Source organism: Callorhinchus milii, unplaced genomic scaffold, assembly GCF_018977255.1.
Source record: "Callorhinchus milii isolate IMCB2004 unplaced genomic scaffold, IMCB_Cmil_1.0 Scaffold12, whole genome shotgun sequence".
In the NCBI taxonomy this organism is placed as follows: Eukaryota; Metazoa; Chordata; class Chondrichthyes; order Chimaeriformes; family Callorhinchidae; genus Callorhinchus; species Callorhinchus milii.
Genome location: NW_024704753.1, coordinates 16,072,006 through 16,098,646, shown reverse-complemented (window position 1 = coordinate 16,098,646; position 26,641 = coordinate 16,072,006). Strand labels below are relative to the sequence as shown.

The 26,641-nt window shown below is 44.1% G+C and overlaps 1 protein-coding gene across 4 annotated transcripts in view; it reads right to left on the bottom strand.

Annotated features, from left to right (window-relative positions):
- The window catches only part of LOC103176690 (sodium- and chloride-dependent taurine transporter), a 56,707-nt gene that overhangs the window by 19,313 nt on the left and 10,753 nt on the right, over window positions 1-26,641 (bottom strand). For all 4 annotated transcript variants that reach the window (XM_042339819.1, XM_007890384.2, XM_007890383.2 and 1 more), the window contains exons 4-9: window positions 12,634-12,768; window positions 10,503-10,737; window positions 8,922-9,054; window positions 4,687-4,821; window positions 3,834-3,937; window positions 3,575-3,699 (exon numbers count right to left, since the gene is read on the bottom strand). In XM_042339819.1, the coding sequence (XP_042195753.1) occupies window positions 3,575-3,699; window positions 3,834-3,937; window positions 4,687-4,821; window positions 8,922-9,054; window positions 10,503-10,737; window positions 12,634-12,768 (867 nt within the window). The remainder of the gene's footprint in view (window positions 1-3,574; window positions 3,700-3,833; window positions 3,938-4,686; window positions 4,822-8,921; window positions 9,055-10,502; window positions 10,738-12,633; window positions 12,769-26,641) is intronic.

Sequence of the window (26,641 nt, the reverse complement as noted above, 5' to 3'; positions counted from 1 at the left end):
AAAAATGCACGGAAATGCATGCTTTACTACCAAACTGACAAAAGGTGGAGACCGACCGGTGTCAAAATGGGGGTGAATTTTGTCTGCGTGGAATTGACATGTGGAGGCGAAATCAGCGGAAACAAATCAACTCGTGTGATCGGAAGATGAAGTCAAGCTGATTTTGCGCAGAGCAGGCTGTGCTTTTTCACACGCAAAATCTCTTAAAAAGTATTGAAATGCAGAACTGTGAGTTACACAAACACATTGATTCAGTGGAGTGCAGCCCACAGCGTGTAAAATCACTACGACAGGATTAGCAATAAGGTGTCGCGACTCACGGTAAAAGCAGTGCCAATGAGACAGCACGACAGTTAATCAGAGGCGCGACTATTTCAGCCCCAGGGCCGAAACGTGTCCTCGGAAGGCTCACTGCCAAATGAAAATCAATTCTCCGAAAAAAAAAAAAAAAATGAAATGTTACAAATTGGGAGCTCTTTCACAATTTTAACGTTCTATTTTACAAAGCGAGTCGGAAGTTCGGAGAAAAATATAAAGAGAGAAGAAAAAAATATTACTGCGAAGGTTAATGTATTCAGCTGATTCACTTGCAAGTCTAACACTGCCAAGTGAGTCACGTTGATGAGAAACCATTAATCATTATTATTATTAAATGCTGCAATGCCCCTATTGACTATGACACAAACGCTTTGTATCTACAACTTAACCTTATCGCAGGCAGGCTAGTCACTCAAGCCCTGGGGCCTTGGCTCACAACCAATAAAAGTTGGAAGCCCACGATCTCCACCAGGCTCATTGGGAACTCAATCTCTCTCTCAACTCATAAGCACATACACGTTTGAAGGTTCTCAATCGGATCGTTGGATGAAACACTGCTCTGAGGTGAAGTGTTTCACCCTCGGATGACAGGAGAGAATCCCAGAAACAAACATTTGGCGTGAGCCCACTTGTATCACTTGTGCTTTCTGGGCAGACTGACAAGGAAGTGCTTTTAGTGACAAACCGTAACAGACGCCCTCAGCGACTACCTCAGCCGGTCTCCAGACTGAGGGAGATTTCAGAGGGCGGCGAGGAGAGGAAAATGCACAAATAGATGTAAAAATAAACATGGGGGGGTGGGTGGGGTGGGAGTAGGGGCAAAGGAATTTATTTTAGGGCTTTCTTCTGTTTCTATCTTGGGTGAATTTTTTCACTAGCCAAAGAGGGAGATGTCTGCGCTTGGGATGGAACAACATCCTAAAAGCATCAAGCTTTCCCAGGCAAGGTATAGCACGGACGAGATGCAGCACAAAGCTCCCTCGACACTGCCTCAACGAGCACCCCCGGATCAGGCATAGTACAGGTTAAGACACAGAATAACGCTCTCTCTACGCTGCATTATCAAGAGCCTTTAGGTCGAGTGCCAGCACGGGTTAAGTGCAGAGCAGAGCTCCCTTCACACTGCTCCGACCTGTGCTTTCATCTTGGCCTCGATGACCTACTACCGCAGCCGGTTCCCACACTAGCCGCCCTTACACAAGACTGCCAATTTGTGTTGCTGTGGGCAGCTTCCTGCTGAGGGCTCAGGCGCACTAAAAACAAGCTTTGACAATCCGTGTGACATAGGGCTAAGGGTTGAATGCATCTTCGCCCATCAGAACGGGCTGGATTTCAATCGATGTTGCAGAAATGAAAGGACAGTGGTCCCGTCTACTCACAGAGATGGTTTTCTCGCAGTATTTACAGAGGGTTTTCCCAATGCAACAATTTTAGGACCACAAATAAAGAGGTACCAAACAAAAGGAAACCGAGACCTCACAATCCTTCGACTGACGCCCGAGTGACTGTCTTTGGTCGTGAGGGGAAATGCCTTGGCTAGAACTGAGAGCACTTCATAAGTGTCAGGGAACTGGGGGTGAAACCCAGAATAGCCACAGACAGCACTGGAGGGCTGTACACAGAAAATGCACACATGCACACGCACACGCACACACACACAGAAACAGTCAGCTTAGTGTGAGGAATTGCTCTTTTTTATATTTAAAAAAAATTAAGGAATCAAGACTTTCCACATGTCGGAGTGAAATGATTTGATTCAGTGTATAATTGGATTCATCAGAAGCTTCTGTGCCATCATTTACATGCTAATATAGAAAGAATGATCTTGAAATAAAAATTTATGCATAAATCTGATTCGTTTTTTTTTTAACCCTTCTAATTTCCCTTCCCCTTTGCTCCCTCCACTTAAGGCAGTGTCTCTTGCTGGTGGATTGTCCCATGGGGTATTGGGTGGACCTTAAAGACCTTGCCCAATGGCTCTATGTGCAAGTGAGTGCCAACAGTTCTCACCCATTGCCACCGCACATGCACATTCCAGTCCTTAGCCCGGTTGGGGATGCTGAGATCAATTGTAGCGCCTTTCTGGGATCCTGGCTATGCTCAGCCAAACCAACACCGAGCGGGTATCAAACCTTCCTGGTCTGTGTGGCTCGGAGCACTGTCTACGCAGTAGCTTTGCCGGGGTTAGGGGCAGAATGAGGAGTCTTTCGAGCTAGCTTTCTATAACGTCACCATGTTATTACTTCTACCATCTGTCGAGCTCACTTTTATTGTTCTGCCTCTACAGTTATCTAGGGAAGAGCATTCCGCATCTTCACCACTCTCTGTGCGACACTTCAATAGATTAATACCTGGGCTGGAGGGGCTGAGTTGTAATGAGAGCCTGGGTAGGCTGGGGTTATATTGCTTAGATCAGAAGGGGGTAGGAGGTGATTTGATCGAGGTATTTAAGGTAATGAAACAAATTGACAGGCTAGACAATGGATGATTTTTTTCATTGGGGTGGAGGGATCCATTGCAAGGGTTGCCTGGCCTTAAAATCAGAACTAAGATGGTTAGAACTAAGGTCAGGAAGCATTCAAACAGGGCTGCAAAAACATGCAACCCTTTGGCCCAGAAAAGCTGTAGAGGCAGAATCAATGGGGCGTTTAAAAGAGATAGACTGATACTTGGACGGTAGACGTATAAAGGGGGATGGGAAAGGGGCAGGGCAAGTTCTACTAAACAGGCTTGATGGGCTGAATGGCCTCTTCCTGTTTTCCTACATTCCTTTGTGTAGTGTGGTTGGCGGATGATAAAGAGTGCCAGAAATGCCAACAATTGTGGGACGGTTACATCTGGATAAAGTAAAACCTGCTTCTGCCAGTGTTTGTCACCAAATTTAAAAGAAGAGAGGGTGGGGGGGAAACTAATACTTGAAAATGCCCGAAGCTTTTATAAACCTTCTGGAAAACACGCTAAACAAACAAACAAAAAAAAAACTCTGGGAACTATTCTGCCAGACGCCACAAGGCTAAATAGGCTTTCGAGCTCTTCATAAGGCTACACGACCAACGTTTTAATCAATGCATTTTTAAGCTTAATCACTATACACAATGACAAACGGCACCTCTACCAGGTGGAATCAATTGTTAAAAATAATAAAGTTTGGATTTAGACAACAAAATAAAAAAATGCATGCTGTGAATATATTGTTCCGCTACTTTTTTCATTAATTTAGCAGTTTAATAGGTGGTAGCGGCTGGCGCCATCATACCTGACTCAGCTACATCAGCTATGTCCACCCCTTGCTCTTGTGCCATGAAGCCAAGGACGGAAAATATCGCGAAGCCAGACACAAAACTGGTACCACTGTTGAGACATCCGAGGAGCATACAGTCCCTATTTACACATATGTCATAAGTGATGGAGCGTGTTAATAAGGAGTGGAAGGTGACCTGAACTAAAAGACCCATTTTTCCCTCATAACTACTCCGATAAAACCCCAAAGCATTCCCCCCCGGTGCTATACATACCGGTAACAGTTGTACTTATACTTATTGTAGCTCCCCAGGGATGTCATGGCTCCGAGACAGATTGCATACGAGAAGAAAATCTGGGTCCCTGCGTCGATCCAAACCTATGGGCGAGGAAATAAAGGGTTGGAGTTTGGAAACATGGATGAAGAATAGGGTAGTAGCACCCCAATGCCTCAGTCAACACACCTCACCTCTGAATCATGATTCCTATTTGGTTTTTTTTCCTATCATTTGGTCCTCTTACTTTTTGGGGGGATGTGGGGGGATGGGGGAATGTGCACGTATCTGCTTTTCAAGGCTTTTTGAAGAAAAAAAACACAGATGAAGTGCCAAAGCTGTCCTGAAAACCTCTAGAATTCTATACACACATCTGAAAAGGAAAATAGGAGAGCATCTGGAGGAAAGTGCAGGTAATGGGACTAAGCAGACATGATTTGTACACAGGGCACAAGAGCTGGATGGTCTTTCACTTCGCGATGAAACATTCCATGATTCTATACAAATTCTACGCAAGAATAGGAGGAACGATGAGATGAATGGTTAGATGATGGCAAGATTGGATTTAAAGGGCTGTAGATGGTAGGGGGGCAGGATTGACTGGGGCAGGAGGTGAGGAGAGAGGCGATCCAATCTGTGACAAAAATAAGCAGGAAATGAGTTGGGAGTAGGAAACAGTGCAACGAGGATCGATTTCAGGACAGGGAAGGAGGGAGGGAGGGAGGGAAGGAGGAAGAATATTGGCACATTAGCTTTTAAAGAACAAGAGAGGGAATTTCAGAAGAATGTGTCTAGGCGTTAAGTGATATGAAACATTACCGTCAACTCTGGGTTGGACACAAAGAGGACTTACCTGTGGATCACCTAGACGCGAGATGTCAGGATACAGGTAAAATTTGATTCCCTGAGCTGCTCCTGGCAGGGTCACTCCGCGGATCAACAGCACCAACAGCATCAAGAACGGGAACGTCGCCGTAATATAAACCACCTGACCAACAAAAGCACACACAGAGCTCCACGTTAAACATGTTTGGCAAGACGCTTCTGAACAGGAACAATACCAAAGATATGGGGAAAGAGCAGTCAATTAGAGCACTCAGGCTGGAGGTGTTGATTTGTCTCCTTCTATGTTGCAATGTCTCTAATATTTGAACTGAGAAAGCCCCAGAACTTGGGAGGTCAGACACCCAGTTGCTGGTTGCTCCTTGTCCTTTTGGTCAGGTCTAGATTGTTCGATGTAAATAATAATAACTAATAATAATCCATGCATTTGATAAGCACCTTAAGACACACAGAAACATCCATTCTCTTTTTGAGTAGTGCCATCGGATCTTTTAAAATCCAACTCAAATAATCAGACAGGACTTCAGTTTAATATTTTATCCAAAGGACAGCACTTCTGACAATACAGAACATGAGCTAAAATGCCCTGACTATGTGCTTGAACCCCCTGAGTCAGAGGTGAGAGAGACATATATCAACAACAACAACAAGATTGCATTTATAGAGCGCCTTTCACGTCAGGAGGACGTCCCAAGGCGCTGGACAGTTGGATCGGGACCCGAGCAGGGGGAAATGGTCATGGTGAGGGGAGGAAAAGGAGGGAGCGAGGAGCGGGTAGAGAGTCGAGAGAGGAGGTGAAGGCACAGTTGAAGAGAAAGGTCTTGAGACCGGCCTTGAAGGAGGAAAAAGAGGAAGCAAGGCGAAGGCACTGGGGGTTGGAATTCCAGACCAACTGAGTCAGCCTGACACCTAAATAATGGGGAGAATGATAATTAAGTAGGAAAGAAAACAGTGGATGACGAAGGGCTCGACAACAGAAAGGCTGTGTTCTTTGAAAGATGCTTTCCATTATTTATATGCAGTTTGAGGGCAATTTTTAATGAATCTTGGTTGTACTGCTGCAGTTAGACCTGAGATTTTTTCACTTGAATGAAATCAATGGGACTGAGTTGGAAATAGAATATAGGAATTTAGGGCTTGGTTGTAGAGACCCTGAGACAGACAAGTCCTAACAGGTAAGATGGTCCTCGGAAGCTATGCCAGTGTTTGTGTTAGTAAACTGTGTAGTTTTACAGCTTAAACTTCAGCAGTGACCCAACTGCACACTCTGGTACCACCAAGCTTTGGCTCTTTGTGTGTTTGGTATTCTTACTTCCTGAATGTAGCACCTTGTATTTATTTATGTTAAACTTAATTGCCAGTTATCAGCCCATCTGCAAACCCCACCAACCTCTCTTGTAAGAGTTTTGCTGCCTCCTCCAATTCCACAGTTAACCCAACCTCGGGTCACCTGCAAATTTAACTACCTTAATCTTGGTCTGTGAATTTAGGTCATTAATATATACGTATACATAAAGGAACAGGAGGGGTCCTAATACCACCCCCCACCCACCCGGCACCCCTGCTTAATACTGTTCCCCCCATTTTGCCCTGACTCCCTTAACAAAGACCTTCTGCTTCCTTGCCTTCAGTCAATTCTGGATCCATGATCATGCTTTGCATTTGATTCTAACCATAAAACATTCTACATGGCTTTGTACAGCGTACAGCATATAACAAAGGTTAAAAACAAATGGCAGCGACATAAGATAAGTGCAGAAATCCAACGGCAACAACAACAAGATTATATTCGTATAGCAATAATGGTTAGGTCAAGTCAATCATGAGAATTAAAAGCCCGAAAGTTGTCTGAGGAGGCGTAGACTGAGAGATACAATACATTCACACCCTTGATGCTCTTGGGAAGAATGAGTTAGTATAAACAGCCCAATGCGTTTTGATTAAAACACGGGTTGCCTCGGGGAGAAGTTGGAGCATGCAGGGTGACGTATTTGAAGTTTAGTGTAAACAAGAGGAAAGCTGGGAGAACCAGTGGCTATAATAATGTTGCTAATAGAGAGACAAGGGTAAGGTTGTAAAGGTTTGAGAGAATATGAAAGCCAGACACAAGAAAAGATTACCTATCCGATGACACTTTTCTTGCACCCTGTTTCCCGGAAAGGAAGAGAGATCCTAGAAGATTTCCCCCCAGATAAGGGAGTGTGTGCTGTGAGTGTGCAACCTGAAGGAAGTTGATGAAGAATGGATCATCAGCAAAAGAAAGGATAGGTGAGGTTTAATGAAGAGTGGGGCGTGAGAGAGAGCGAGAGAGAGAATTGCACCTCCGGAAACTCTCAAGTTGACGAATTTAGAGCCGGGATGAATCCTTAATTTCAGCGGTGTCGGTAATTTGAGAGGGAACGAGAAAGCCAGAACAGAGTTTATTAGACGACCAACTGTGGAAAGGAGAGGTAGTTGGAAAGGCAAGAGGTATTGTCTTTCTCAGAAATAGGATTAACATAGAAAGAGTAGAAGGTGGCGTTTCTGAGGTCTTTTAGACACCTTGATGACATGATAAGACCCTACACCAAATGCAAGGATTATTATAATCATCATCAGGCTTTTTTTTGTAGGCTAGCCCTCTAGTGCTATCTTTCTCTCTTGTCTTTCTCGCTTTCTGTCTCTAACTTTCCATTTCTTTCTCTCTGTGACGCTCTCTACCTCCACGTGTATACCATTTCTTTCTATATATTGATCATCAAAATAGGAACAATTACTTTTGTGCGACCTGGTTAAAAAAAAATCCAGTCACCCACGTGTGCAAAGTTACACGCCAAGTAACTCAGTAAGTTTTTGCACATAATGCACAATTGGATTCTCTTACAATAGCCAAAAGAAATGGGTAACTTTGCTTCCCAATCCTTCAATGACAGATTGCCACTGAACTGCCTCCCATATGTGAAACGGTTTGGTGGATTCGGCGCATTAGACCCCAAGCCATTGCTATTTCTATCACTTGGTGCAGGACTGGTTGGCTCCAAGGTGACACGCACAGCAACGGTACGTCACAATCAAGTCAACCCTCTGCGGAAGACTCAGTCATCTGATTGCTCACTAAGCAGGATGTTGACTGGAAGTGACTCAATCTCACATTATATTTACTTTACATAAATAAATAAATTCCTTGTCGTTTAATTATTGATCATTTGAGATTTCGAACACCCAGATAAGCAAGCTCACAGCTACATTAGCAGAATATAAAAAGGTTAAAATATTTGAATAGCTACGGCCATATGGTTCATACCAGCAAAACTTAGCAAAAGCGTATATACATTCCACTGTTGCATTATTCTCATGTGAAGAACAATTAAGTCTTTCGTCCAGAATGCTTCAGGGGTCTGCAGACCACAGAGCAGCCATGACTTGGGAGAGGCAGACAACAACAATAATAATATCTCCTCTGTTCTCGGGACTTCACTGGAGCAGGGATTCTTCCCACTTGATTTCTATTGACGCTGCAGGCCTAACCCCTAACGGTTCAGGCGGTCTTAGCTGGACAATCAGCAGGAAGCTTGCCAGATAGTGTTCTCGATGCCGAGCTATTTGCTTTAGATGGTTAAGTTCCAACACAACCTCAACGTACATGCCGCGGTCCCTTAAACCAGCACCAAATACACTCTGGATTAGGTGCGGAAGGTGTGACTGTCCAGAGAACGAGAGAGAGAGAGAGAGAGAGAGGGGGAGGGAGAGTCTCTAGTCTATTCCAGACAAAAGCGAAATCTCCATGTGTAGATGGCATACATATGTGGAATTTTCAGTCTGGTTAGGACTCTCAATCGTGATGATGAGCATGGTATGTCCTCCGACATGAAAGGCGCTTTACAAATGTAATTTTGTATTGTATGTGTCAAACACCCAGCTGACCAAAGCCTCTGTCAACACAGACTTCCTATTTCTTTTATCTAATTCTCATTCCCTAATTCGCCTTACATCAGCTTATCGCACATGACTTATAGGGGGCAAAAGTCTGAATGCGCACTTGTTGTGGCAGCTCCCTGTGATTTTCATTAAAGTCATAAATGTGGATGCTTTAACTTGGCAACAACAGGATGCCAAAGTGCATTTGATCAGCAAGTAGCATTTTATTGGCTTAGTGGTTAATTATTCACGTGGGGGGAGCAGGAAAACACCCCCGTTGGTGCCCCCCCCAAATCCCTCTTATGCTGCCAACCTAACAACGAAGCTCAAAAGAGACTGCACACTCACCTTTCCTGTCGAACGCACTCCCTTCCAGATACAGAAGAAGCAGATGACCCACACTGCAAGCAGACAAAGCGCCAGATCCCATTTCAGTTTGCCCAAGTTGTCGATGCCACTGGACAGGCTCAGCACGTTCCGTCTATCAAACAGAGGAGAAACGTTTCACTTACAATCGCGCCGTTCAGGCGAAACAAGAAATCCAGCAAGGTGTGACTACAATTCCAATCAAGTACCACCATGGAGCTTTCGTATGGTCACTGAAAGCAGAAGAGCGTGCCAAGGGGGCTCTGAGGGATTAAGCTGGCATGCAAAAAAATCAAAATGCTAGCTTTTAAAATGAATCCCATTTACTCTTTTTGCGACAGCAACATCATAGCAGAAAGCTGGAATGGCCTCTGAAGGTCAAAGGTAAAAGGAATGGTAAGGGTCCCATGAACAGTTGGGAGGTTTCCCGGAGACCTATACTGTATATAGAATGTTCTGGATTGTTGCCCTTGATATCCGGCCATGCTCTGCCCATCAAATTCCGGGGGCACCCCTAATATGTTTTACAAATGGTACGGCTAGATACCGACGTGGAAAGCGCGATGCAAATGCAATTTGCTGCTGCTGTTGTTTGTTGTAAGATAATGGAAGCTAAAATAGACGGTGTTTGAATATATGTTGAAAATCTGCTGTATTGATGGACGGATCTCGTCTCAGCTTTCTTTGTTTTTTTTTACTTAATATTTTTCAGTAACTACTCAGTTAGATGATGGATGTCAATCCTGGGGAATGAATAGGAATACTCTCCCCACTTTGGGCACAAAGTGCCAGATTGTGGTGCTCCCGGGTAAGATTTAGCATACGTTTGATATGGAGTTTAGCTCCTTCAAACCTGCTTATCAAGTACAGGATTAGATGCAGAGTCAAGATTCCTGTACTCTAACCTTAAATGTAGCCTCAGAAGAACACCCCTACTGCACCAGTGTGATATTTTCCATTTCCCGCATCAGCTTTACTTTGTGGCATCTCCTAGTAAGACTGCCAGTTCAGTACCAATAGCAGAAGTATAAAGGTAGATTTGCAACCAAAGTGATCATTCTTCTAAAGGGTAGAGTGAACAATGAGTGTCGACAATGAGGCTATCTCTCCAGATAGGGACTGCTTGATACTGTCCTCACCCAATATCCATAAAGCATGCTGTTCCAGGTGGGATCACTGGACATAGATCAAGAGTGGGAAATTTGGTTTATTTTCCCCTGCCCGCCTCAGACGCGCTGAGGTCAATTGCAGTGCCTGCTATCTCTCTTCCAGCTAAGATCTGCTAACTCAGCACAGACCAGGGATGGACCCTCACACCTTCCTGGTTGTATGGCTCAGTAGCTTACACAACCGTGCACCGGGGGGGAAGGTTACTGCTCGTCTCCATTGGAATTTGAAGAAGGCATCACATTGGTCTTCAAAGCACATGTAAAATAACTCTATATATCAGACCGCCGAGTAAGGCTTTTCTTCATTGTGCATATTTTTTTCTACTAGATCTAATTATGCCAAGGGACCCTGAGTAAAATTATCATCAAAGTGGAATACTTTTGGCTTTCTTACTCCCAAAATTCTGTCACAGGAGATGTGAAGTTGGTGGCGTTGGCAGACAGCCACAGGGAGACATTCTTCCTCATTTTGTCGTCAATGCAGTTCGGGGTGTTCCAGGAATGGATACATCTAGCCCAGGGCAGCTCATCCCGAAAGGTCTGGAAGAGGTAGTAGAGTCCCCAAGCCAAAATCACGATGTAGTATATATTCAAGAGGGACACAATGACGATGGATGCACAGCCGATTCCTACTCAGCCAAAACAGAACATAATCCTTTTTTAAAAAAAAGTCTAGCGATTAACATTTAAACTCTTTTTTTTCTCTCTCTCTCTCAGTTTCCCCCGAATTTAAGTTTGTTTTGCTCACTAGGCTAAGAAGATGGCAACCCCGATCGTGTGCTTTTTTTCCATTTCTTTTTTTCTTTCTTAACTAAATCAAATTCCCCCACCCCACCGCCCCCCAACCCGCCCAACCTTCCCCCCTAAACCTAGAGTCCTTAATGACCATCTTTCTTTAGCCAGCCAACAGGCAAGTGAGATTGCCAGAGCAGAGCTGGATCGTGGACTTTGTGGCTTCTGAAATCAACCCCCTAGAACTCATTTCACTTTGACCCTGAACAGCCAGTGAGAGAAGAGTGTTATGGTCAGTAGGGGGTAGGACAGATGTTCTCAGTAAAAGCCACTGCTATCTACGGTGCACCTATTTGAGGGGGGATGTGTATTCAGAGTGAAAGTAGTTTTTTAATCTCTCCAATCACTTATTGGTCTTCCCGTACAAAACTGACATCCATGACAGAGAAGGAGTGGAAGAAACCCACTCTCAGGCCAGTATTAGCTTCTAGAAGGTGTTCATCATTGGTCCTGGTTTAAACTCCCTCCAATTATTTTTCAGTTCCCGTTGGGTACACACTGGGCTCTGCCAAGCACCTCCTTGCTCCAGCACTGATAAGATCAGAAAACCTAGCCCATGGGTAAGAGCATGGGCACAGCACGAGACTAAGTGCCAATAACTCCCCTCTTCCCCTGTATTACATCCCCACTGATCGTAACAGGGTATCTCTTTCATACTTTGGATTGCCTATAATGATCATTTCTATGTATAAATATGCAAAAAAAAAAAGTTTTTTTTTTCCAACAGCATATTAATCCACGTAAAAAGCATCATTCATTTACTACAAGAAAGCTGAACTGCAAAATTCAATGCGATTCCTTTAATGCAAAACCGATTCAGGCAACGAATGCATTGGGTTAGAATGTAAATGTTAAATACTCCCACAGAGCTTCAGAAAATCCTGTCATTTTTTTTTTGTTTAACACACGTGAGAAGCAGTCTATCGAGAATTCAAGTGTTTCTCATGAATCTTTTCTCCCAATTTCTGCACCTCACCCATTCTCTCAGGAAGGGAGTGAATAATATTGGGGGTGTGGTTAGATATAGATGCCGGCAAATCTCTGGGGCATTGCTCAAAATGAGCGAGCGTTCTTAATGAGCGAGCATGGGCAGCAAGTCTCAGGAAGGTAAATCGATGGTGAAAGGCATCTCAGCTGAGTACAATCCTCCCTTCACCCAACTTCTACACAGGACTATTCTCTCCAGCAGCAACCACCTGAGAGTGGGCATCACTGGGCCAGACAACCATTACAAACAGCAGCATATTAAAGGAAAATCACACATTACTTACATGTCAGCTTTCAAAATGAAGGCTCTCCCCCCCCCCCCCCACCCCCCCCACCAATTCCCTCCTCCCCACCACCGCCCCCATAATACCTTTTTCTGGTTCATTTTCTTACCATAAATGACATTGCATTGGACTTGGAAATCCATCAAACCTCTGAGAAGATAAGGCAACACTAAAAGCTCAGGACTAGTTCATGCAACAATCAGATACATCACTACGGCCCAATAAAATCAACATGATTTCTGCTTGCTCACATTGCTGCTTTTGCTCTCACTCACCTCCACGTGTGCCTCACCTTGGCCATCGAGGCAGTGAACTGACCTGCAAGAGACTTCATTCAGCCCGTCCCCGTGTTCGCTACTTTGGATCAAGCCCCCACCAACGGGAACACAAGACGCACGGAGGAGTCAGGCTTTTTTTTTTTATTTTGAATTAAGGCGGTAAATATTGGACATTGTAACTCACCAGAGAAAATGGGGCAGAGTTTCTCCCAACAGGTGATTCCTCCTTCAGAGGTATACTGACCAAGTGCCACCTCCAGGAAGAACACAGGCAGACCTCCCCCGAATAGGAAGATAAAATAGGGAATAAGAAAAGCACCTAGGTGGAGGAGGAGGAAGAACAAAAACAAATATTGAGATGACGTTTTCACAATTATCATTTTCGGTTCAATACTTTTAGACGGGTATTCATCAAATTTCTTCCTCTCTGAATCATATCGTTCATTCTTTTTTACCCACAAAATATACAGTCGATTCACATTACAATATATCCCGTGAAGCGCTTTCTTGAGACGTCTCGAAGGCGCGATAAGGCGCTATATCAAATGCATGGATTATTATTAATAACATTAGCGATTCATATTCTGCTGTTTCAGATCATGTGCAGTAGAAGTCATATACAGAACAAAGCCTCCTCCATACTGTCCTATGAAGCACCCTCAAGCCATATACAGTACAGGTTAGATAGAAAGGATCCAGTACAATGTACCAGGTCAAGTGGTTTAGATGTGGAGTAAGGCTCACACGTTCACTCTCTGACAATGGGGCCTCACTAACAGCAGCCTCACTCAGCTCTATGAAAAGCACCCTCGAGTGATGCAAAAGGTTCTGAGTATCAGGCTCATGACTGCTGGCGCGATCCCTGATGACTAAAAAGATCAGACGGGATTAATGAGATGTTTTCAGGCATTGAAAATTGAACAACCGGACAGCTAAGGACCAGGCAATACAACAGAACCTCATTCACACTCATCACTCACTACCTGTGCTGAATTCTACATTTCCCAAATCAGCAACATTACGTTGTAAAGATGATATCAGTCCAGCGCACACAAAGGCCGAGGCTGCAGTGTAAATGGGGCATAAGGCACTTCACCTCCCGACTCCGGAGTGCCTGTGACTCAAGTTATTTCCATGACCGTGGTAACTATTAGTATTTTGTCTGGCGAAGCCTTTTTGTCCCACGTTTCTTTTGTGGCAAGGACGCAGCTGGAATTGAACCAGGGCTAAGGGGCAAAGCCAGAACATTGACATTTTACTTGATAAAAGTTATCAGCTTGTCTTGTCAATAAGTTTATCCTTGAACGGACAAACAAAAAAAGAAAAAAAAATCCAAGGTCTTGTGATAAGAGCACGATTTGCTTTGAACTGCATGTGTGAGCTGGGCAGGATGGAAACCTTTTTTCACCTTTCGGATCAGTGCGACTCAGCCACAAGCCAACTCCCTCTCTGCTATTTTCCTCCCTCCGTGTCCGCATCCTCTCCGTTTTTAGATTGTACATGGGTTTCTTTGCAACAGAATGAGAGAGGAAATAAAGCTATCCACAATGGAGTTCACTTGTTGTTGCAATGCTGACGGACGGAGGAACACTTATGGGTCGTGATTTGGCTAAGGCTGTGCCGCTCTGACTGCATTCCTTCACCTGTCGTGGCAACAGTCCCAGGGGTTTGGATTGCTTGTCTGCATTGCTACGTCAACCCACAGCTTGAAGGCAGCTCTGGGGCTCAGATAAGCAGGTGCCAGCCAGCAGCAAGCAAGTTTAGACGCACAGAGACTGCAATTTCAGGCATGTCCGGCTAAATGAAAGGTTCTGAACCCACGTAATCATTGGCGCTTCCAATTGCCAATGCCTAATCCTGCGCTCAACCAACATGAGGCGCTCGGTAACTTCCAAGGTCAGGCTGAGCCACTTTGCCCGCCTTGACAGTCCTGGGTGAGATTGGCATTTTGATGGCGTTTCGTAGGAGCCACCAACTTCCCTAAGCTGTGAAGCATTGCTGCGCAACCTCTCTCAGGACCCAATATCTTTTCAAGAACTGACTACCTCAAATGATGAAGGTTTCCTGTGGTACCCAAGAAGTCTTGCTGAACTTTTCGTTCCCTTTCAATACCAGACTTAACAACGGCACATGAGATTGAGTCTCATTCCTTGTTGTTGTTGGTGTTGTGGTTTTGAACGCTCCATTTAAGACAACCAATTAACTGGTCTGCACAAGTAGGTTTAGCAGATTTAACCTGGTTTACAACAATAATAATAATCCTTGCATTTGATGTAGCGCTTTTCATGTCTTCTCGACGTCTCAAAGCGCTTCACAGAATATGTTGTAAAGTGAATTGACTGTATATTTGTGGGCGAAACGCGGCAGCCAATTGCGCACAGCAGCGTCCCACAAACAGTCGTGGATTGAAAATGACCAATTTATTGTTGTTTTGTTTTGGAGGGATTATTATTAGGCTGTGTGTGGAGTAAGGAAACTTGCCCAAGGTTTCGCCCTCTGCCTGGAATTGAACCCAGATGTCTCGCTTGCAAGGCGAGTGCTCTAACCACTGAGCTACAGGACTCCGGTTTGTGCTTACACTGCTTAAAAAAAACTATTAAAACTGCTTACCTGTGATAAGGCACATTATTATTATTAATAATTTCTTATGTATTTACATTCTTGCACACTGAATTTTTCTTGCTTATCTGCCTCGTATATTGCTGAGGTTCTCAATCTATATTCATGCATTGCCTGATTATATTTGTTCACGTGACATTAAAAGATCCCTATTTAAAAAACAAGAAGGAAGTTTCTCTCAGTATTCTGGCCAACAAACGCCCCCAGATATATTACAAAAATTGTCCACGTTCCATGGCTATCTGTGACACATTGCTGCGTGCACATAAGCTGCCTTGTTCAACCACAAAACACTCCAAGTCACTCCGCTTGACAATAGATCCTGTGAAAAGCTTTGGCATGTCCTCCTGATGGGAAACACTCGATGCCAAATGCAAGGAATATTATTTTATTGTTAGTAATAATAACTTATGTCAGGACTTGATTTACTTTGAATCTCACAATAAAAGCTTCTCGCACAGCACTGTTATATTACGCCGGTGGCATTCAGGGTTTGCAAACACCATGTGTTCCAAAGTTTTACTAGGGGCCACGCTGTAAATCTCACAAGCTCCCAACTGCACTTGTCGCTGACAGTATAATTGAGCGTTCACGGGTCAGTTCAATGTTTTGGCCTGCCTGCCTATCTCCTTGTATGGCTGCAATGGTTAAATAATAATAATAATCCTTGCATTTAACATCGTGCTTTATCACCTCTTCGAGACGTGTCAAAATGCTTCACAGAATACGCTGTAAAGTGAATTGACTGTGTATGTATTTTGGGGGCGAAACGCAGCAGCTAATTGCGTACAGCAGCGACCCACAAACATTCGTGAATTGAGTGACCGAATTACTATTATTTTTTTTCGAAGGAATTATTATCCCCGGAAAAGCGATCCGCCAAGTGACTAACAACCGGGTTTCTACTTACGTTTCACCCGGCTGGGACTCGAACCCAGGTCCCCTCGCTTGCGAGGCGAGTGCTCTAACCGCTGAGCTACAGGCCTCAATGCAAGGATTATTATTATTATTTAACCATGGCAGCCATACAAGGAGATAGGCAGGCAGACAGGCCAAAACATTGGACCAACCCGTGAACGCTCAATTATAATAGCTTGTTCAGCTGCTTAAGTACCTGCTTGTGGGGACCTGGATTCTATTCTCCGTGTGCTTTTATCAGTCAGCCACTTGCTGAATGCTGAGCATCGAAAATAGCAGCATCGCACATCCAGTGCAAAATAAAAACCCCAAACATGGTCTTACTGTTCCAATGCTCAGACGCCGGAATTTTAATCCTGTAGACTATACAACCTTCATTTGACCAAGTATAGATAAATAGAATCATTGCGCGCGTGTGTGTGTGTGTGTGTCTGTGTCTGTGTGTGTGTGTGGGCGGGAAGGGAATCTGGATTATGCATATTCTCTTTGTCTCGCAGATCACCGTGCTTAACATACAACAGCAATAACGACAATTTGTATGTATACAACGGCAACTCATGCAAGGCGGCGTTCCAGAACGCTTTGACAGCGGCGGAGCACGATGATGTATGAATCAAGTCGTTTAGAATCGTAATTCTGCACTCTGATAGACTGTTTTAGTTTTTCTGGATTGGTTTAAATTGGTCTGGGTCATCTGCAGGATTTGGTTGCTCTGTTACAATCGTGTCAGTAACATGAGACCCTGATCTGGGTCCAAGGAGGCTTAAATGCTGCATTCCAGTAGGGCACGGTTTCACTGACTCGATCAATTTCAGAGCCAAATCGTTGAATCTCTTCTCGTGCCATGACTATAACCAGTTACAGAAGCATCCAAATTTCCACGCGCGAGAAGGGAGTCGTCTAAATTGACCCACACTTTTGGGTAGGAATTAAATGTGCGTCACCCGAACGTATTGGCACGAGATCAGCATCGAATTTTCACACCTGCTGTGTGCCCATATAGCGAGTTTGACAGGCTGAGTGATATGAGTTATTGCCTGTCAAACCTCTCATGCATGTTCAGCCCGAGCCCTGAGGTTCTCTTGCATCAGTGACCACGTGATTTGAGCGGGGAATGGCCTGCGGCGCTGGAAAATATTTCAAGGCAGAGAAAGAAGTTGAACAAAAGAAAATTCTGTCTGGGTCAAGACAGCTATTTGACCTTGGTGGAACTGGAATGTTCAATGCACTCTTGAAGAACCTTCCTCCCAGTTGTGGATTTTCATATTATGGAACATATCTACAGCCAATCATTACTTACATTATTCAGATAATAAATAATCCATGCAATTGATGTACCGCCTTAACAGGTCGTTGAGACGTCTCGAAGCACATCACAGGATATACTGTAAGGTGGAGTGGATGTGTATCTTGTAAGCAATGTCCCCCAAATAGCCACGGAATGAGTGACCTATTTTATTTGGGGGTCTGTAGGTCAGGACACAGGGAGAAAGAAACTCCCTTCTCTTTTCGAATAGTGCAGTGGGATCTTTTAACATCCACCTGAACAGGTAGACAGGACCTTAGTTTAACGTCTCATCCAAAGGAGGGATATATCCCTCTTAAGGCATTTTAGTATTATCTCCAACTGATGGCTCAATCAGTTAACCACTGCCAGTATGAAACTAAAACAGAACATTACTGTGTTGAGCGATCATATCTCAGGAGAGGGCTTCTAGTCGCTAGGGTAATTAATCGAGGTTTCTCCACTCCTGTAGGCTAACCAGTCGCCCCTGCAAAGTACACATGACTAAACATAACTAGCTGAGGCCTCGATCTGGCGCAGCATTGGATCAACCAGCAAAACACAAAGGAAACGGTCATTTGGCCAAGGTAACAACAGATGGCTCATCCCAGCATGGGTTGGCACTTTCAGGTGAAGAGAATAAATTGGGAGAAAGGGAGCGGGGGAGTGTTCACAAGTTATCCTTATGCAGATTGTCCAACATTGTCCACCAGTGCCAAACCAGCTGGCGCCTCTCTCCACCAATGGCACCACAGCCAACAAAATAAATCATTTTGTTTTTATGCAATACGCAGATAAAAATGTCCCGCAGTACGTATAGAGCCAGCAATGCATATTGAGATGGAGAAAGCGTGAACAGTCCATCTCGTTCCTCGCTGTGCTGTGCGTTGAGAGAGTTTCTAGACTATGTGTTATCCTATAATTAGTACAGTGTATTTCTGCTATATCAACATCAGGGACTGAGCATGACTGGGAAAGAGGGGCTGGGGAATTGCTGAACTACCCTGCAGGAAGGAACACAATAGATGAAGAAACTAACAGATGAACGTGCTTTAAATGGTTAAAAATATAGAATATGCAGTCAATTTTTGTAATTCGCAGGGTAACATGCTTATCACAGGATCTCAGTCTCGTAACCAGAATTCGCAGCATAATTTTAGTAATTGCTTCCTTTGATTCAATTGTTTGGAAAATGTTTTAATTGTTATGAAACATTTTCCAAATTGCTTTTTTAACACTGTTGTTTTTCTTAAGTGGCGCCAAGCTAGTAAAAAAGATCATAAATCAGTGACATACAGAGGCCGGCTGTGTCTAACGTAGGCTATAAACAGAGTGACACGCAATCCAAGCATAGAGGTACTCTCTGAACGGGAGCCCAACATGGTTTCAGTCACAGGAGCGCATCGAGATAATGGTTAAAATGGTTTGCATTCTAGTTCGCCTTACAGAAGCAGAATGGAAACCCTTTGAACTGGTTTATCCCGGGTTTCAGTGTTCGGCTGTTTAACAGCAACATGTGTTTTGCCGCATCAGGACTTCCTCTGTGTTAGGACTTGGCTGAAAGTAACAAAGCAACGGTTTTGGGGAAACAAGACAAGGAAACATTTGGGGTGGAGGAGTGTGTTGGTGTGTTACCATGGTGTGTTTTGTATCAGTGTGATAAGTGAGTGCGACACTCCGTGTCTTGTCGTGTTACTGTGTTAGTGTATGGATGTGTTGGGTATTTTAGTGCGTGTTACAACGTTTTGTTAGGGCTGGAATGGTCATGTATCACCTCACTCAACTGGTAGCACTCTTCCCCTGAGACAAACCCATTGGGACTTTGAACTCAAAGTCTAAGCCAACACTACTGTGCTGATGGATCACTGCATTGTCTGAGATGCCGTCCTTCAGATGAGACATTAAATCAAGGTCCTACACTTAACATTAAAAACCCTGTGAAATGCTTTCAAGATGTTTTGACTCATTGGTTTTTTTATCAAACACAAGGATTATTATTAACCTGAAATCGCTTCAATATCGATTCAATGATAAATGAAGTAACTGTGGATCTGATTGGACTATAATGAAGGTCAACAATGACGGCCTGCCTTATGCAGGGATCTCGGTCGTGCTCTTATCGACTCACCGAATAATGACTTTGAAAGAAGCAGGATCTCCAACGTAATGTGGAGTAGGGAGACTCCATGCAAAGCTACATCGACTCCACTATAAGAACATGCTTTATCACCAAAATCACTGTCTACTCCCCCAGTGTGATCCACAATTTGCACTCCAGCCAATCTGTGGCTTTGATCATTAAGATTATTCAGTTCATTCCAATTGGTTTCTTGATAGCATAATTTTTGTTGAACTTTAGGACTTCGTTCCTCAAAGTCATTGCACAGAGGAGACCTTCATCCCATCAATTTGGAGACAACCAAAACCCCTGATGCAACAGGCCACTGCATCACCCAGATCCTACATTGCAGTACATAAAAAGTAATAATGTATAATTTGCTCAATCATATATCTGACCAAACTCAATCCATCACACTAGGGAGTGACCCAACTACAGGTAACCTCTGGGAAGTTGGACCCTCTATACTTGTTCCCAATCCCCATGAGAATTATAATAATAATCCTTGCATTTGATCTAACGCCTTATCACGTCGTTGAGATATCTCAAAAAGTTTCACAGGATATACTGCAAAGTGAATTGACTGTATCTTATGGGCGTACTTGCTTGCATTTACTTAAAGAACCTCCAAAAATATTAAGGAAGGTTATTTATATTCAAGACGGGAGAAAGTAAATGCCCAAATTTAGATTTCTGACTGCTGGTAATTGTAAGTCTAATGACACACTTTTGATCTCAGAAGCGCATGAACCATCATTATGTTTTACTACTGGTTAGTCATCTATCTGTGTCTCTCCTTCTAACCTTCAGTCCTATTCAGCAAGGTCAGTCATGAGGATGTTCAATCTAGCTAAAACCAGAGCTCTCTTCATGGGTCTGTTGAGAGTATTTACATTCCAGGAGACAATGACTAGCTGCTCACATCCAAGCCCATTTAAGAACCTGTTCGGACAGCCAGATGCCTCCATTCACGTTCAAGAATGCTGCAGGATGGCACCCCCAGGCTCTGGCTTTGCTTTAACAATTACCCCTGTGTCTTTACACAAGCACACATGCATACCTCCACCCCAAAACTGCCCCTAACCTCCAGTAGATGGACAAAGGGGAAGCCCTATCATTGAGGCCATATGAAGATGCAAATGCATTTCCTCATTGTTCATCAAAATGCATCCTTGCAAAGAGGAGAAAGCCATTCTTTGCACTTCCTCTAGAGCCTCATCGCATTAAAACATCTCAAAGCTCTTCACGGATAATTACTCTCAAGCGTAATGGCTGATTTTGTATTCAAACATAGCAGCAGCAACCTCCCCGAAAACATCCAGAGCACCAGGAGAAACTCCCTTCCTCTTTCTGTGTAGTGGGATCATTAACATCCATCTGAAAAGGCCCACTGCCTCTCCAGATGGATGCTTCACCCACAAAATATGCAGTCAATTCAGTTTACAGTACATTCTGTGAAGCGGAACACTTTCAGAGTGTGCGGAATCAGGCAAATTGCTGAATTCGGCGTTTAAACTCAGAAAGCCCCGTTTCTTGTAATTCTCAAAAGAACTTCCAGAAACACAGTCGAGTTTCTAAATTAATGACTGTATTTCAGAATTTGTCAAATTCCGTATGCTCATAAAATGTAGTAAATCCAGACCCAGGTGCAATGTCTACCCACACATGTCTGCCCACATGTGCTGTGGCTTCTCTGACTAACATTACTATTACAATTAAATCCCAGCTAGCTGGAGTAATTGAGAGCAGGCGTTTCTATAAGCCTATGCCCACTGATAAATAGGATTGAAACAGACTAAATTTGCTTGATTTACAACCAGCAAATGAAGGAACAGCAACAACAAGTTACACTTTTATAGCGCACCTTCACGTCCGAAAGACGTCCCAGGGCGCTGGACAGTCAGGGGTTTTTGGACCCGAGCTGGGAGTTGGGGTCAGGAGGGGTGGAGGAGGGCAAGGGTTGGGGGTAGGATGGTGACCGAAGGCACGGTCGAAGAGGAAGAAGGATTTGAAGGAGGAAGTCTTTTTCCTATCAGTCTGGGCTGAGGAAGAGCTGAAGGGGCATTGCAAATGGTGTTTTACTATGTAGAGTCATTTAAAGCATCTCTGACATCCACTTAGTTTCAGTGTGACAATGAGAGTACTTCAGACCACATGCAGACGACAACCCTTGTGCAGTCTCTTACCAATTAACAAGTGAATCCTGCCCTCCTACAGCATTAGCACTGAGTCAGTCCTGCACTAAAAGCAGTCATAATGAGCTCACCCACCCACCACCGATTGCATCAACGTACAACGGTATTGCGGTCTCCAGCTTTACATTACCAACCCCCAACCCCACCAACACCGCCTCCCCCAACTACCTCAAGGCCTGCTTTTAGCCCCTTCAGTCCAACTTCCTAACGAGAGATTGATGAGATGAAGCACTTCTGCTCATAAACCGATAATGACTGTCAAGTGGAGTGACTGGTTTTTTTTCAAAGCAAACACAGCAGACACCTGCACTGGTAAGGTTGCCACAAGCGCCATGAGAACGCTGGGAAAAATTCCCTTCTCTCAAAGGGGTTTTGCGGTCTGAAGGGAACAAAGCATGTGCCAGCCCACGCAAGTTACAGTCCACTAAAAGCTTTGCGCTACTTGCAGAAATTGATGGGGAAGTAAATTTACTCTCGCTTCCCTCCATGTGTTTGCTGTGGGCCGCCTTGAAAACAGTCCTGTGCCTATAAATGACTCCTTTTTGCATATATGCATGTAGTTCCCTCTTGGAAGCTAACATGGATCCTGCCTTGACCAACGCAATCTTTAAGGCATTGCACGTCTCAACAACTCTTAATAAAATTCCTCCAAATCTCCTCGCTTTGCTCCCTTGCTCAATTGATACACTCTAATCACCGACTCACCGACCAGTGAAATAATTTCTCTCCACCTATCTTTGTAAAGAAATTTGGGAGGTTTCAACAACCGCTGGCTACAGATCAGGAGCAGCTTTGAGGCGTAAACCCAAACCACTCCTCGCTTTCGATAAGGCCAGACACAAGGAGAAAAACCTATTAGGAAATTCAATGATTCGCTATTTCAATGCCTGGAAGCCAAGCACAAAAACACTGGCTTGTGCCTCTCTTGTGATCCTGGCGACTGGCCGACTGCTCAGGACTTGTGACCTGCTGTTCTCGTGGAATCTGGTGTTAATACGAAGCCTCTGCAACTTTGCTAAATAAAGGCACCCCTGGTGAGTGGCTGCTGTAGTGAGCTCCTAAACAAAACGAGAGCGAGCGAGAGGGAGAGAGGAACAAGGGTCCTCTGAGTTACTGAGTACTGCAGCCCTTTCTTCGCAGTCTGGCCTGGAATAACATTACATTAATTCCGCACGACACAGAAAGCGGCAAGGCTACTTGGCTGATGTTTGTCTGTGGGCAGGGACAAGCCTGCGAGAGGTGCCAACAGGAGCAGCTGAGCAACAAAGGGCTGGAGGGAAGGAGCCTAGCGCATAGGGCAGCCCCTTGCTAACGTTCATTAAATATTTACCTACCACGGAACTTCCCCCGGATTACTAAGGTGGGAGAGGCGAGCGACTTTTTTGAACCTCCTGAGAGAATTCCACGCTCCTTCACAAAATGACAGCAGTGAAAAAGCACCAGTGGATCAATCGGGCAAGAGATTGCGACACAAAATGGCTTCTCTCCAGCTGCCTCAGATCAACAGCTTAAAGACACAAAGCACAAGAAAGGAGCGAGGACTGAGTCACGCTGACCCCTCGCTGAACATGTTGCTATCTTTCTTTCCAGCATTTTTTTTTTGAAGCCCACAGACCCCACGTTCTACCCGAGCAGAATTTATCAGATCTGATCATTCATCATAGCTGCATCCTATGTTGTTCCTTTAAGTAAAATATTGGTGATTTTCAGCCATTTCAGCTTTCACCTATAAATATTCCTGTATTAGACAAAAGATCAGTTCTGTGCGCAGTTGGTACACCACCTCTCACCAATTGGCTGCCGCATTTCACCCTCAAAATACACAAATCACTTTACAGTACACTTTACAGTATATTACTTTACCAACCTTGAGAAGCTTGAGGGAGGTAGACCTAACACACACGGCTACTGATGATAAGAAAGTTTCTGGACTTAAGCAATTCTAATTTACTGCTCTGTAGGACACGAGTTCAGATTTGTTAGACCTTGACAATCTCAGGAGACGTGACTAGGCCTTTCTGCTGCCTCTCAGCTCGCGTAAGGAGCCATTTTAAGAGATGAAATAGGCTCGGGTGCTTCCACACAAAAGCAAGCCTTCGAAACGACATGGACAACAAGCCTCACAAAGTGCTCTTGGGTTGGAGTGAGTAACAGGGAGCCAATGGATGTATCATGATCCATGTGGTAGCCTTCCTTTCCTGCTGTGTGTTAAGACTTGTGGAACTAGTTTGAATGGATCCCAACATCTCTTAGATGATGATTATTTGGATTTTGCTATTGGGAACTTTTCCCCCAGGAAATCTCCATTCGAATGAAGTCCAACATCAGGACTTTGAACTCATACTTTGATACTCCAGTGCAGTGTTGAGGGAGCACTGCTTTGCTGGAGGTGCCTTCCTTCGAATAAGACATTAAGCACTAAAGGTTCTGTCTGTCTGTTAAAGATCCCACAGTGTTATTAAAAAACAGAAGGGAGTTCTCTTGATTTCCTGGCCAATATTCCCACAGATAAAATAGTTAATTCACTTCTTATACCTGTTTTGGGACGTTGGCGTGCACAAATTGCCTGTCACGTTTGCCTATGCAGTCACTTTATTTTACAGTACATCCTGTGAAGAGCTTTGAGACGTCCTCCAGACAACAAAGGCGCTACACCAAATCAAATGATTCTTAGGGTTAATGTCTCGTTCTTTTCAGTTACAACCACCTTCATAGTTCAGCAGGTTCAGAAAGACTCGGGACAATGTATGGGACTCCTGTCTAAAGGTAGAGCCACCTAAAATCTCTTCTCTCAGTCTTTCTCATGCAAAATAAACCTCCGCCTTCAAAGAACTGCCAATCATTGAACATCTTTCCCGTAATCTTTCAACATTAATGCCCTCCTTAACCCTGATATTCGTTAAATTATACTCATTCATGTTGAGTTTTATCTGTCTGTTAATGATTTTCTTCCTGTTTTTTTCCCCACTGATGGATATTGCTGTACATTTTGTATTTTAAGAGACGCTGTACTCTGACCTAAAGTGTAATAAAGATTTATTGAGCTCGTGAACATGGGCGTAATTTTTTTAAAAAAGATATCATCTACTGTTCAGAGCTACTGTGCAGGAGATTGACTGGGCTGGTAGGGTTTTGGTGACACAGATGCCTTATCATGTCGTTGTCATGTGCTTCACACAGCAGTGTCCACAACAAATATACATGGATTGAGTAGGTAACCTCTGCTTACCTTGCATTAAGTAGGAATCCAGTTGTTATTCGATGGGTGGATCGCTTTCTGGGGGTAATAATCCCTTCAACAAAAATTTAAGGGAAAGCGATCTGCCATTCAACGAACAACTTACTTACTGCTCGGTAAACAGAGTGGGGAAGAGGGCGCAACAAGGCCATGTTAGGGCAAATCCCTTTCTTAAGACCAGAAGGATCGCGTTCCATCTCGTCCTCAGCATGTCTTCAAAAGTAAAATGATGTTAGAATTCTTAAATTCACTCTCAATTTGGAAAGTAATGGTTTTAAGGTAGTTGTTTTTTTTTAACAAGAGCCGGCTGGCAAATTAAGATTAATCTTTTAAGAATTTTACAAAACCGTGTGACAACTTAAGATTTCAGGTGGGGGGGGGGGGGGGGGGGGGGAATAGTGCTACGGACAAAGACAAGTGGATTCTAGACCTCCCTAACTGTTTCCTGCACCTGCCAAATTTTGAGTCATGGCTGAGAGGCTTTATGTGTTTTGCTTCTACTCTTAATATTTGTACTGATGTCTGGGGGTGTGGTTCACTCTGATGTATGTTGTTGAACAGAGTGCCAGGAAAAGCAGGGACTCGTGAAGCACTTCTTCTGTTTTAGAGGGAGGATGTAATTATCGTTTCCGACTTTCACTAGACAACAGAAAAAAGGGCTGGGAACGTTGCTGGGAACGAGCTTGGCCAACTTGCCGACACCACTGTCCAAATTAGATCGTAAATGGGAGTCCTGGAGAAACTTGGACCACTATTGCTACTGAGTGCCGTGCACATACATTACAGAAACTTTACCACTACCCTCACATTGTCTTCTACTCTCCATTTTTATTTCCCAGGACCTCAGAACTCGAACTCCCTATCTTCCTTAAATCTTCCTTTCCGTCTATAATCTTCAGGCTTTAAAACCCAAGCTTGGTAACCCCAATCATTACTTCTTAATAACAGTAACTACAAGATTACATTTGTATATAGTGCCTTTCACGTCGGGAGGAAGTCCCAAGGCGCTGGACAGAGTACAGCATTTCAGACCCGAGCAAGGTTTGGGGTGGCGGGGGCGGGAGAGAGAAGGGAGGAGAGAGGAAGAGGAGAGTCCGATGGCATAGTGATTGGGGATGGAATTCCAGAGGTTGGGGGCAGAGTGGCTGAAGGCATCAGGCAACCTTTCAGTACCCCCAGTGTCTTAGTTTCTCCACTGAATCCTTTTTTTCCCCCAATTGAGATGCGAAATGAACCCAGTGGCAATCTCTCCTTCCATGGGAATTTGTTTTAAGGGTTTAATAGGGAGGGGGATTTGTTCTGTATCTGAAGCAAGCTGTAACTGACGTGGGAGTATTCGGACACTACCCTGCAACAAGGGCTCTGGGATGCTATCCTGCGTGATGGGCACTATATAAATTCAAGTTGTGGTTGTATTGTTGGGATGGTACAGAGAGCTTCACTCTGTATCTGATCTAATAATAATAATAATCCTTGCATTTGATATAGCGCTTTTCACGTCGGGAGGACGTCCCAAAGCGCTTCACAGAACACACTGTAAAGTGAATTGACTGTATATTTGTGTATATCTCGCAGTGATCTGACACTGGGGCTCGAAGAAGGTTTCAAAAAACACTGACATATCCTCGCAATGATGATTTGCAAAGAATAAGATTTTTTTTGTTAAATCTAGTCTTTTCTGAAAGCCTCGGGGGGGGGGGGGGGGGGGGGGGGGAAATCACAGTAATAGCCCCACCAGTTCAATCTTTTCAAACGAGTAGAATGGAAAATATCTAAGAAAAAATTCATGTCATTTCAAATGAACCTCAACAGCAGCAT